We start from the raw sequence: 13,701 nt of genomic DNA, 5'->3' as shown, positions 1-13,701 counted from the left end.
AACTAATATTGCATAATCATTTTTTTAATCCTTTTTTTTACGCATTATATTCAACATATATGCATTATGCATTATATTCAACAAGAGGTATCTACATATTTTATGTACAAGAATGTATAATTAATGATCATTTTTATCAACGATCCATTTTCAGATTGCTTCAAAAATTGCGCTCCGAACGAAGATGTTTAGTGAGATCACTCTCTGAAGTGTAATTCGACACCGATGCTTTTTAAAAAAAAAAAGCATAACGAATTCGAAAATTCTTACTTTTCGACAGTAATTACGTTGCGTATAAATCTTTCGCACAGTAACGTAAACATTTCAGCCACAGCGAGTTGATCGGTGCGCGCAATCGATAGACAACATCAGGATCGTCTTACTTTCACCGCGTACGGGAAATCAGCAGCTCCGAAATAAATAACTATAAATTATAATCGACTCTCGCTGCTTTCTACGTGATTGAACTGGATGTAATCTACTGTAATTTTGACGCGGAGTAACTCAGCCACCCCAACTGTTGGTCTCGATAGCTATACAGAACGACTCTGACAAGATTTGACGAACACGGATTCACTTTTTTAATAAATTACCAAATAAATCGACATCACACTATATATATTTTTTCCATATAACAAGTACGAGATCAACATTCTCTGCGTGTATATGTACATGAATTATTGCTAATTAATAGTTATTGTAGATAAATTATTGCTAATTATAATTAGCTATTTAGTTATTATGGATAAAACTGAATGGGGTGACTAAGAAACCCGCGAGCACATTTTGCAATTGCATTGCCGCCCCATATTTTTTTCTGCTTTTTAATCAACTTATTGGCTTCGCGAGCCAAAAAGCTGAATCGACTGTATCTTGTTTTACAACACACAGAATGAGAAGAAGAAAAAAGAGTTGAGGATTGTGTAAAGTGATACGGCGCAGTGCAAGCAATGTGCGTCAATATCTAAAAGGTAAGAAGATCCCAATTGTTTACGCTCTTACAATTAAATATAAATATTATAATATAAAGCAAGTAACACGATAAATACCCTAAATGGACGCACGGAGTTCCTTTCAACGAATTAAAAAAATTGTATTACAAATAATACACGAACGTAAAATATAACACGCGAAAATCAATCGATGAAAACCGAAGCGCACGCGAACCGGAAGATGAGCGAGGGAGGGAAGCTCGCTCGCTCCATGCGATAATTGAGCATTCATTCGTTCATTCAATTAGCATTCATTGATCAATAAACTTACGAATCGCTAGTAAATCGTTCAGGTCATCTCAGCCCTCGACATACGATCCCGGAATCCGAGTGACACGGGACTTTGCGGCGCCAAGATAAATTCAAACTGCAAGCCGAGCTCTTCATCGACAACAATTTCAAATTCCCGAACGATCTAAATAAAAACCAAAAAGCTATTGTAAGTGACAGATTAAATATTAAGACAGCAAAATTTTGCCTTCAAATTGTATCGATTTATTTATTTATTTTTTTAAGATTTTGATACGCTTTGTATACCTTTGCTAGAATAAGCTGCAATGCAAGCTCGACGAAACGTTTTCCTGGACATATTCTTCTACCAGCTCCGAAAGGAGCCACTAGTAAAGGCGAGTGAGGTACCATGGGTTTCAGCCATCTCTCTGGCAGGCACTTGGACGCGTCTTTGAAATTGTCCTCGCTCAATCCTGCTATCCACGTGTGCAGTAATACCACTGTCTAAAATTGTACAAATGAATTGCATCAAAACATTTTCGATTAGGTTTCGCAGCTCACAAATATCAGTAAAACTCACTCCAGCATCCAGGCGATAGCCTTCCAGTTCTATAGGCTCGTCTAGAATGCGGGCTATGCAAGGTGTTGTAGGTACAATTCTGAAACGTATACATTCACGTTGTACAATATTTTGCGAATACATTAATCTCAATGAAGAAAAGATTTTCGATATATTATATGTTAATAGTGCGAGAAATATTTAATATAATATTAAATTTTATTAATTATTAAATTAAAAAATTTTATTTATTATTATTTATTAATGCGAACTTTTACCTAAAGGATTCTGTGATGCAGGCACGTAGATACTTCGCCTTGCGGAGATCGTCTACCGTGAGATCGCAGCCGGGAGGCGCCAAGGACTGCGCTTCTTTGTAAAGAGCTTCCTGCACTTCAGGGTTACGACCGATCAGATCGAAAAGGAACACTAACGTGTTGCCTAGCTGCAAACGTCCAACGACTGTGTCTTTAATTCTATAGCGATAATCGCACAGATTAACAATCCAAACGAACAAAAGACAAAGTACATCTAAAATGTACTGTCTAGAAGATTAAATAAATAATAATTTTTCCAATTTATATATTATTGTAAATATTTAAATCAATAAATATTATATGGTATGAGAAATGTATAAGAATTTAAGTAATGGATATCTGTTTATAGCGAAATCGTAATACATCGCGATTAAAATGTATCAGATTTCAAAATTGTAATTAATATAACATGATTTTCTCACTGTGTGTATTCCTGCCGCTATAAAGTCCACTATAGCAGCCTTTTTGTCTCTCATATCGAGATCTTTCTGACGTAAGATAGACAGGAATACCGCCTCGACGGATTCATCTCTGGCGTCGTCCTGCTTCTCCAGCATAGTCGCCTCGATTAGCTCCGAGATAACGCTAAGGAAAAAGAAAAACAAAAATAAGCTAACGTTTATAGATTATTAATTTTACATTTTGACGCTTTAAATTTATTATCCGACAAAATATACATTTTGTAAACAAAAAACAATTATAATTAATCTCTCGTCTCAATTCACAAAAAAACAAAGTGTTTTAGTACATCACAAAGATGCGGTTAATCCTTACTTTTTGATTTGAATAAAACTTCACTTGAAGTAGTTTAACAAAAATAAATTTAGCAATTCAACAAACAAATTCGGCAATGATTCAACCATGTGAGGAGACCAATCAAGCATTTAGTGTAACACAGCTAATAGAAAGCGAGGACACCGATCATAAGTACACGTGACGTACTTGTATATAGTGTCCTCGCTCTCTATTAGCTGCTTGTACGTGGATGTCGGTAGCAACTTCCAAAGCGGCAGGCCGTAAAAGGCGTCGCGCAAGGCCGTGAAGTGAATCCTGATCGCTTCCGCTAATCTCGTTGTGAGCGTGCTGCTGGAATCTGGCTTTAGGAAGCCCAGGTGACGTCCCAGGATCAGCGTGCACGTACCTTCGAACGAAGTAAGATAGCGCATTATCAGCGACAAATTAAAAAATTTATATTATTTATTTAATTATTTTATTTAGCATATCTAAGTCTTTCATTTTCTCTCTATCAAATAGAAATAATAATGCGGCTTAGAATAAATATTTATCTGCGAAACGGATGTTCGCAGATCACTGACGGTTCGTAGAATGCGAGAAACCATGTCGACGACTTACTCTCGAGTCCCATTCTGTAAGCGAGTTCTTCGAAGCCTCTCACGGTGGTGGAGCCCGCTCTTCGTTTGCGGATTAGGTCGATGAAACCGTCGGTGACGATATTGAGCGCCGGGAAGAAGCCGAATACGGTACTAGCTCCGGTGAGTTCCGGCGTTAAGGCAGACCGCAGCTTCTGCCATGTCGCGCCTTGTCTATTAGAGACAATTACTGATTACTCGATTGTTCTTGCACTTCTCCCCCAAGTCCTAAGTGGCTCTTATTCTAATCGGCCAAGGAAGATCTCATAAGCTAACTAATGCCTTAATTTTCCAGAAGTGCAGCATAGAATCAAGAATTGTCCGAATTTATTTCATTCTTTTGTCCTCTCTCGTCAAATGCATTTCAAATTTCTATAATATTTATTTCTCCAAAAAATTCCAATTAAGTAGGAAAATAATTTATACAATGTGCAATTTTTGAATTCTAATTTTTTCAACTCAGAAAAGGAAATATCTGTATAACGTACGCACAGCATTTCTCATCAATTATGCTTTAATTGCTGCACGGATATATTGAGATCGTGTGCGGAACAGACTATCTTCCGCGATACTTAACGTATAAAGTTTCGAAAGTGCGAACCGAAATTGCACGCGGCGACCTTAAACTTGACCTCGATATCGCGCGGCGCGTAATCGCCACGAGCGCGCCGAGAGACGGCCTGGGCTACTCACTCATTGATCAGACCAAGGTTGGTGTAACGATCGCGCCGGGTGCGCCGGTAGTGGGATATGACCTCCTGCGGAGGACGAAGCGGGTACCGTGAGCCCCGCCTAAGGATAGCCTCGATGTCGCGACGGGAGAACACCGAGACCACGAGATAGTTCCACAGCGCCTCCTCCTTGCACAGCGGCCCGTATCGCCGATTCAGATCTACTCTTGAATCAGGGATAACGAGCCATGTTAAAATACCATACGCACCGACGAGCGTTCGGTAAACAACGAAATACTCAGGATTTCGTACGAACAGTCGCTCGACGTTCTCGCAATTATGGTATAATTTCATAATAAATTATGATACCACCAATAAATTTATGTAAAGTGTGAGAGCTAAGATAATGTTAAAAATAATTTTGTTCAATTAAGTTTAAAAAAAATCGTCGACAAAATAGATATAATTTTTTTGAATTCTCCATTGAGAGTAAATTGTTTAAAACAGGAGCTTCTGAGACAACATGTTCGACCGATATCTACTGTTACATAATTTGTTGATGTAATAATATCGGCATAATCTAATCGATGAATTTAATAAGTTATATATGAATATTTTTCCTCTTTGCGAATTTAATCAGCGTGATATAAGCAACTTTCAACGTGACATAAGTAGCTTTCTGTCTGAGACTCTCCGCTTTCCTCTTTCTGTCTCACAATTACAACTCTCACCGCGATAAGATTAAGAAGTATCTTTGACCCTGACCCTCTGAAAACACACGGTTTCCCTCATCTCCCGATTTAATCTCGCGACCTTTTTACAGGTCGTTGTAAGTCGGTTAATCAAAATTGTTAATCGGTCATTATCAGTGGGAATTCAGCGGCCATATATTAGCACATAATGAACAGCATTCACACAACAGTCACCTCCGCTCCTTATTCTTTTTTTTTCTGCTTTCCTCTCGTTCTTCTTTCGCGCAACCTTGAGATATCATTAGCATAGCAGTTGTAGACACAAAGAGATTCTAACACTTAACAATAACGTTAGATCGCTAAGATCGATAAGGGCAAAGGCCAACTCTTTACCTTTATAAGCATCGTGAATCTTGTTCAAGCGGTAGTAGCCGAAGCAGGAATAAATCCATCTAGTGCCGAAAATCGGCAGGGCGCACGGGCCCGGCACGTTGCGCGCCGTTTTGAACTTCCTGCCGTTGTCGCCTGCATCTGCGTAGAGTTTATCAGCTTTTGAGAAACAAATAAATACGAATATACAGAGAAGCTTAACGCCTATATTTGACCGCATCGATTGCGCAAGTCATTTTATTTAAAACACTTTCTTCTCTTTTGTTCGTAAATTTCTTCTGCAAAAAAGTTTTTACATATCCGACGGATGTAACTTGCGGATGGATGTATTTTTGAATGTAATTTGCGACATTGCTACTATTGTATGTCAATGTTATCGATAAAGTGACTTCTTAACTTGAACTTAGCGCTCACAAATAATACTTGATAATGATAGAAATAATAAAAAAAAAAAAAAAAAAAAAAAAAAAAAAGTTATTGACCGATATAGCGGATTAAAGGTTGCATCGGAAAAGATCGGAGATTCAACTCACCGGCGTTCGCGTCGTAGTTTCTGGTCCAGAAGGTCCACCAGGGCGGTCGGCAGCGAGCACGGTTGGTAACGAGCACCAGGATCGCGAGCAGTACGATAATCTCGAACCACGCTCCGGACAGCAGCATCCTCCAGTCGAATCCCTGCATCATGAGAATTTAGAAGAAGGAGGATCCGCGACGTGATCGCGGGATCGTGTCGCTTTCGTTCGCGCGTAATTTCGTTTGCACGCGGGAGAACGCGAAAATGATTTCTCTCTCCCTTATCGTAATCGCGCGAGAGCGACGCGCGATTATCTTGTCGCGCGAAACACTTGTCTCTTCGTGGGTACCGCCGGCGAGATAGTACTACGGACTGGCGCCGTATCTGGGAGTGCGTAAACTCCACTGTGAAACTCACTATTGAGTCATTATTTGGACACCGCCGCCGTCGCGTGCGAAATAAGAGAACACGGCGAGCGTCGCTGCGATACGCTTGCGATTTTCGTATCACGCCGATCGCAAATTTTCGAAAAAGAGTGCATCGACAGCTTTAGGGTCGGTTTACCTATTAATTCTAATCCTTAAAGCACTAAAAAATATACAAAGTCTATCACATTTTTTACTGCTAAATATAATTGAAAATTTTGTAAAATTATATAAATTTAATTAATCTGTTAATTAATCGTAGCGTAGGGAATGATTTTTGTGAATTTTATGTTTAATTTTTTTGAAACACGAATTTTACTAATTACTTTAAGCTGACACAATCGATTCTCTTTTCTCAACTGCCTTTGGTTTTCGATTTCTTATACTTTAGTAAATCGTAGCACTATTTTTGATTGCGAAGAGCCAAAATTGTCAACGCGCTCTCTGATATCCAATATCCTATACAATAAAATAGCAATTCTCGTTTTACAATTATAGACACATTAAAAACGAGAGAGAGGGAGAGAGAGAGAGAAAGAGAGCCGAGCCACGCGTATATCCGACGCTCAACTCAGCTGTAATTGGCGAGGACGCATTTTTCGCGATCGGTGCGTCGGTTTCGCGCACGGTTCCGATAAGGCACCATTTGCGCTCTGATTTAGCACTGAAACGCGCGCGATGCCGGCACGGGGGAAGCGATAAACGGCGCGCATTTTTGTCCTCGCCAAAGAAGAAAGGAGTAGAAAGAGAGAAAGAAAGAAAAGAGAGAGAGAGAGAGAGAGAGAGAGAAAGAGAGAGAAAAAGAGAAAGAAAGAGAGAAAGAACAAACGTGATAAAGGGCGAGAAACGTGCGGACAACAGCGGCTGCTTACGGATCTCCTCGCAGCTGACTGAGTGCCCCAGTGTTATTTGCGGACCGCGCGATTCCTCTATTTGCAATTCACAACGATAACGTTCCCGGTGTTGCCCCGATGATCCCGACTCCTTCGTCGGGCTTCTTTTTCTCGCGCTTGCTCTGACTCACCGACGTGTTACGGATCGGGAAGAAAATACTCGTACGATAACGGTGATAACTGTGTAATTGCGGTATCGTACCGAACGAAGGGTGAAGGATCTGATGGTCTATATATATATATATCCGATGCTGATTCATAAAATTCACAAAAATCATTAATGCATTAAAGCACAAAGTAGATACGTTAACGCGAAAACAATGTCAGTATCGCTCTGCGTCTTGGAAGCGGGAAAAAAGTCATCCCGGTTTCTTCAACGAACGTCTTTTGAATAATTCTTTCCTAGCCGCGCCTCAACTTATTACTGTTTCCTCAGAACTTTTTGATTTTCCGCATTAAACACGTTTAGTAATTAAGAACTCATTACATTTATCTCTATTTTTCATTATATCTTTATATTGTTATTTTAAATAAGATAAATTACAACGTATCGTTTGTCGCGCGCAACGAAAATGAACATCAATTGTACTCGCGATTTCCAATCAAGATAAAGAATTTGCGATTTTTGAATCGAGAGAGAAAATGCCGAGGAAACAAAAGATGCGAGCATGCGGTATACCGCATTCCACGCCGTTTCTTGTAGCGGTTTCCGTGTACACGGGATGCATTCAGAGCCTTCTGACCGGCTACATTGTTTGTTCTCATTAATGGCTCTAATTAAGTACATCGCTACATAAATATCGTCTCATCGTCGGCACGATATGTTGCGATTCACCTGCCTGCCGATGGGAGACTACGAAGATAATATCTACCGAGAAATGTAACTGGTGCACGCAATCTTTATTTACTTTTATTTGCATAAAATTTGCATTCATATAAAACGTTACGTAAAAAAACTCGATGTGAAGCTAAACGAAGTGTTTTCGTTCTGCTCTGAATTGGGCAAATTTCGACGTCGACGCGCAGACTTCGCGGCGGCGTGGATGATAACAAACGCGGGTAATTGTGCTCGAAGACTTTGGAATGGCAGTGTGTCGCCGCCGGCCAGTAAATAAAGGATTATTGCTTCGGGAGAGCAATTGAGAAAGTACGAGAGTGAAAGAAGACGAGAAAAATAATCAGCCGGATTGCGCCCGATTAGCCGCGACGACGCGGTCATAAGCTGAATTGTCATCCTTTTTTCTCTCTGCAAATATGCCTTTCTCCGGACAAACACGACTATATAACTTGTAATTTATAATTTTACGTAAAACATTTAATGCTACAAGAAAAATCTTGATATCAGTTGTAATAGAGAATAATCATAATTCACTACAATTTCAGAGTTTTGTATATGACAACTTATCGAGTAGTTTGGAATCAAACCGCGCAAATAATTTATGAATTATTTTTTATTTCAAGTTTATTAATTAATTTCCCAAATAAATCGCATAGAATTACACGACGATCTCGTTATCGCCTAACTCCATTCTGTTCTAATGTGATTTCTGCTACGCCTGTCAATTAGATAAACGAGAGATGAATAACGCCGTATACGCGCGCCTCGTTATTAATACAGTTATGGCTATTATCTATTCTCGTGAGCGCCACTCAATCATAAACTTTATTGCCAGACATTACTCGGCACTTTTCCTTCGCGTGTAGACGGAATTATATCTCGAGCGGCACATTTGCCGCCTATAAAGCGAATGAATTAGACATGTTCTCGTCTTAACTCGCCTGTAACATGGTTACATTTATCGTAACATGTTATCATTATTTTAAATTTATCTATATTATAATCTCGATCTCCTACGCAATGGGATTGATCTATGCACCGTAGCTTAATTATATTATTACGATACGGTCGTTATCTGAAAAAATGCCGTCTCGAAAAAAGTAGCACCGCGTTTATGGAAAATTATATCACTCACATTTTTCCTAGATGCTTGCCGCGTTTGATTGTTGATATTGACGTAACGAATCTCGGAGAAATGTTTATCAAAAGTGAAAATGACAAGTCTTCCGGCTTCGTTCGCGTAAGAAACGTTAGAAGAAATGTAAATCCAGACACTCGCAGACCATATTATCTCATTAGTTGACCTATTTGTCGGATATGCGATTATTTGCTTTCGTTCGATAACCGATAAGTACTTTCTGTACTTACATACGCACCGCAATTAAGAAATAGTATAATATTTGTCTTGATTGCAAAATTATACGTGATGTCTTGGAATCAGCGAAAGACCGGTGCATAGAAAAATCATCGCGTTGTAAAACCTGCGGTTGAATTTTACTAGCAAAAATATCAAAGTACGAATAGTCTTCGTGCCATAAGCTGGTGAAAACAAAGAATTCTTTTCTGATGTAGCTTTCAAAAGTGAAAATAAATAATGAAACGTTACTTGTCGTTGATTGTGAAATAAATTTCAACAAATTTCAATTTAAAATTTAATAAGATACCAAGTGTTGAAATTTTTTTAATCACAAAAAACAATGATCTTTGCTAAACAATTTTTTGAGTAAAAAAATCGATAGTTTAAAGTAATTTTTATTAATTATTTCTGATTTTGCTAATTCGTTATAGATCTTGCCCTTCGGATTCTTCGTAACCCTACGATTCTGCGTAATCAAAATAAAGAGACTCGCCACATCGCTATGGAAGCTGCTCCAAATACAGCTCTTACGCTTCTGCGGGAGATGATTCCGCTTTTCCGGAGCGCGAAGAAAAAAATATATAAGATAAGTACGCCGTCGAAGCCTGTGGTGCGATTACGCAAATTACATCCCGTCGTTTCCGCATAACGTTCCTCATACGGCACGGTATTTACGAAATTGCAGTTCCCGTTTCTCGCGATTATAACGTTCACGGTTCGGTTTATTCATCCACAGAGAGTAATCGGCGCGCATCAAGCAAATTACCACCGTGTGTCAACGGCACTTAACATTTCGCAAAATAAAATGATTGACGCCGATCCGCGAACGCCTGCAATTAAATGGCAGACTCCTCGGAAAAACATTGAGAGCGTCGATGTACGGGGTGTGTCAAGAAATAAGATCAACCAGCGAAAAGATGATGAAGAACGCTGATTAAAGTGAAAAAAATGTCAGTAAAATTTGCAAAGTGTGAGCGCGAATCTTCTGTGAAAATTTTACACTCTCGAGTCGCGTGAAAGAAAATGTGTATCTGTGACTCGGAGATTGAAGACGGGAAAAATCTTCTGCGACAGATATACGACGGCACAGGTTGTCTGAGAATGTGCAAGGTGTTATTAGCTATCGCACCGAGATATGCTTGCGTGAGAGAGGATACATATTGCTTCAATAACAGAAAAACATTGTCGGGGCAGAGAACGATTATTATTTCGTTTTGTGAGCAAGAAATAATCTAATGTTTACCTGTACAATAACAAAGCTTTTATCACACATACACACACACACACACACATTTGTTTGACGTATCATATCTATCAAGCTACACAAAACAGAAAAAGTTATGTACATTTTTCACTAAGTGCTCTGTCACTTTCTCACAGATCGACCTTATCTTTTGACACATTGATCTTTTGACCTTAACTTTCGAAATGTACTTTTTATTAATGTATTAATTGACTAAAAATGATCTTATTAAACATCAGGAATCACTCTATTATAGATTTAATAAAAAAATTAAATAATAACTATTAATTTTGACTATATATAAGATCGTTTTAGCGAATCTTCGCGATGCCTAGTAAATTATTGCAATTTATTTAATCGAGTATAAAATAAAAGATTGAAACCGATATAATTTTCATGAATTCAATTCTCGATGCTGCGGTTACAGAAAAGCAGTATCTCACCTCATGTCACGTGTCAACTGTCAACTGTCAAAGTCACTTTCGCGTTGTTGTGAATAAACACAAGAATCATTTTGCGGATGTTCTCCGCTTCGAAATACAATATATTTACCAAGAAATTATAACGGTTTCAATCCCTCTTCTTTATCTCTCGTCTTTTTTCCAATCCGATACAAGGATCCTCAATCATCCGATCGCGATACCGAAAACTCACGTGTCGATCGTTGCTCGTCACGCGGAAGACGCGAGGACGCTTCCGCGATCGCGCCGTACGTTCGCGCGACGACGATCTACAACAATATCGCGACATTCCCGCGATCGTAATTGCCGTAATTACCATGACGTGTAATTGTGCTCCGGCGCGACGCCACGCTCCGGCCCGGGACCACCGCACCGTCCAGATCTCGATCAGCAAATCGTACGCATATCCCGCACCGTTCTCGTGTCACGCGCACGCTACTACCTCTCTCTCTCCACGGCGACTTATCCACGCCGAATTCTTCACGCTCTCTGATCCGTCTAGCCGCACCGAACGATCGGCGAGCGATCGGCGCGCGATCGGCGCGCACGGGGCCTTCTCTCTCTCACGCGCCCGACGGTCGGCCGGCGCGGACCCGGAAATCCGAACGCCTCGCGTGCTCGTGCCACAGGTGGTAGCGGTGATGGTCGTTTCCCGATGGGATAAAAACGGATAGCCGCGAGCGGGCACATACGGGCCGTTCATCTTATAGGGTGTCTCGTAAAAAGCGGGATCGCGCCGCGGCAGGAATGCATTCTTCCTCGCGATCGATCGATTGACCCCGCGTCTTCTTCTTCTTCTTGAATGGAATTTTCTACGGAGAACTAATTGTTGACTTGTTAATTTTTATCATGTAGTATCTTTGACGTTTTCTGTATTTTTTGAAAGTTTTTAGCGAAATTGCAACCTAACGCACGCTTACTTTTAACAATCTTGACGCATTAAAATGTATCTCAAAATTAACTTACGGTCTTCAGACGCATTATCATTAACACCGTTAAAGTCGTGTCAGCGCTGTCGCCACTATAATACGCGTATTATCACGTGAATTTCCACGAAAGATTGTCGACGAAAAATTCAGGAGCCAAGAGTGAAAAGCAACTTTGCGGAATCGTCTACAAGAACTGCCGCGACGACGACGATGATGAATATATATACCGACTTGTCGGGCGGCTGCAGCGGCACTGATCCTAAAAAGTTCCTCAGGAACCCTCATGTTTTCCAAAAACTCCGAAAGCGCGACAAGGGTGGAGGAGGAAAGAGTCGATGGAGATGGAGGTAGAGATGGAGGTGGAGAAAGAGCAGGGAGCTGACGAAGGAGAGGACAGAGGGAGACTGAGAAGAACTGAAGAGAGAGGATCACGAACGCCGAGGGTTCCCGGGAGGGACGCAGGTGGAAGGGAGAAGGGAACAGACTAGCGACCCGGACGTGGGAGTGAGAACGCGACGCGAGGGTACGAGACGAAGGAGGAAGAGCGAGAAGAGATCCACAAGAGAATAGAAACGAGAAAAGAAGAAAAAAACCATGGGGGAGAAGGACAAGAGAAAGAAATATATGTTCGACGAATGGAACTTTAATCGCGGTTAATTGCCGCATTGTCCAGCGAATCGATCGGATTTATGAATGGTGGCACCAGCGGCGACCACGAGGTCCACGTGCAAGAAGGAGACGGACTTGTCTCGTTCCCCTCTTCTCGCATCTCTTCTCTTTTCACTTGTTCTTCGCAGAAAAGTCATGAGATGCTGGCCGAGACCTCGCCGGTCCATCTCCGTCGCGACGCTGTCGGAGACGAATTCTCTTATCTCCCTGTCCTCTCTATTACATGCCCCGTCGGTGCTGTGCCCCACGGCTTAGCGACATGGTTGGCCGTTGCCGATGGTGGGACCCGTGGGATCAGTGGGAACCGCTCGCACGCGGTGGGGGTTCCGGATGACGGACGGCCCGGAACGGATAGCAGATGGCGTTGAACGTGCCCGCGAGGAGGATGCGAACCGCTTCTGATCAGGGGAGATGATTCCTAGCATCCGCGTCGCCACGGGATGTCGTAACAATCCTTTACTTACCATCTTTTCTCCTTTCGTAGACCAAAATAGCTGCCATTTAAATTTCCGTCTTGGAATTTCCGCCATTTTTGCTTTCTCCTCTCAATCCGTGAATAAAAGCAATCTCCAGGATTCATCTCCAGATTTGATTGTGTCTATTTTTGCGTAGAAAGAACTTTAAAAGCTGCTCCCTGAAACTGTTTTCAAACTCGAGATTAAAGAGGTAATTAACACAACAGCGGAAAAAATAAATTGCTGCGTAAAAAAAATTCGCGGATCGAGAAGTTATCTGCAACCGTCTATTGATAACCTCCAAATGCAATCAATTATTCATGGAGTATGTTGATTAGATAAATCATTTGTGAGATTCATGAATAGCTAGATAATATAATAGGAAGTGAGAACAGAGCAAAAAGTTTGATCGAAATACCTTAATGAACTGCAAAATTTCTTTTAGCAAACTTAATTGAAATCCATACAAATCCAGAGCAAGCCTCCTTTGTCGAATGAACTTTTCTCTGATATTCGATATATCGTTCGACATATTTTCAACTTTTGCGCCACGTCGTGGAAAATAGCGCGAAAAGTTTTTGCGTTAGGTAAAACATCCAGGTCGTAACAATGGTGAAATTGTTTTCGTTTTCATTGATGAAGGCGTTCACAAATCTATAAATCAGTGCGCACATTAGCCGCCTGGCGAGAGATCG

At 40.7% G+C, this 13,701-nt stretch overlaps 1 protein-coding gene across 5 annotated transcripts; it reads right to left on the bottom strand.

Annotated features, from left to right (window-relative positions):
• Positions 1-3: 3 nt before the first annotated feature.
• shd (cytochrome P450 family 24 subfamily A member shade) lies at positions 4-13,548 on the bottom strand. Of its 5 annotated transcripts, XM_012375555.2 has the most exons (12): positions 13,425-13,548; positions 13,016-13,191; positions 5,756-5,897; positions 5,226-5,381; positions 4,163-4,361; positions 3,453-3,643; positions 3,042-3,240; positions 2,522-2,684; positions 2,061-2,227; positions 1,804-1,882; positions 1,530-1,727; positions 4-1,407 (listed from the first exon to the last, which is right to left on the bottom strand). In XM_012375555.2, exons 2-12 carry the CDS (start codon positions 13,079-13,081, stop codon positions 1,282-1,284), a joined length of 1,686 nt encoding a protein of 561 aa, XP_012230978.1. In that variant the 5' UTR covers positions 13,082-13,191; positions 13,425-13,548; the 3' UTR covers positions 4-1,281. The 5 variants fall into 5 exon arrangements, with proteins under 5 accessions (XP_012230978.1, XP_012230979.1, XP_012230975.1 ...); XM_012375556.2 differs by lacking the exons at positions 13,016-13,191; positions 13,425-13,548 and adding an exon at positions 11,920-12,506; XM_012375552.2 differs by lacking the exons at positions 13,016-13,191; positions 13,425-13,548 and adding an exon at positions 11,396-11,774.
• Between the last annotated feature and the right edge of the window lie 153 nt (positions 13,549-13,701).

Source organism: Linepithema humile, chromosome 1 (genome assembly GCF_040581485.1).
Source record: "Linepithema humile isolate Giens D197 chromosome 1, Lhum_UNIL_v1.0, whole genome shotgun sequence".
NCBI classification, from domain to species: domain Eukaryota; kingdom Metazoa; phylum Arthropoda; class Insecta; order Hymenoptera; family Formicidae; genus Linepithema; species Linepithema humile.
This window is presented reverse-complemented; position numbering and strand designations above follow the sequence as displayed.

Bases quoted from the DNA above. Each gene is read 5' to 3' on its own strand.
- shd (XM_012375552.2), bottom strand. From the start codon at position 11,656: ATGAACGGCCCGTATGTGCCCGCTCGCGGCTATCCGTTTTTATCCCAT. The intron at 5,898-11,395 runs GTAGTAGCGTGC...CTCATGATGCAG, and splicing joins GTCGCCGTGGAGAGAGAGAG to GGATTCGACTGGAGGATGCT. The intron at 5,382-5,755 runs GTGAGTTGAATC...GTTTCTCAAAAG, and splicing joins AAACTACGACGCGAACGCCG to CTGATAAACTCTACGCAGAT.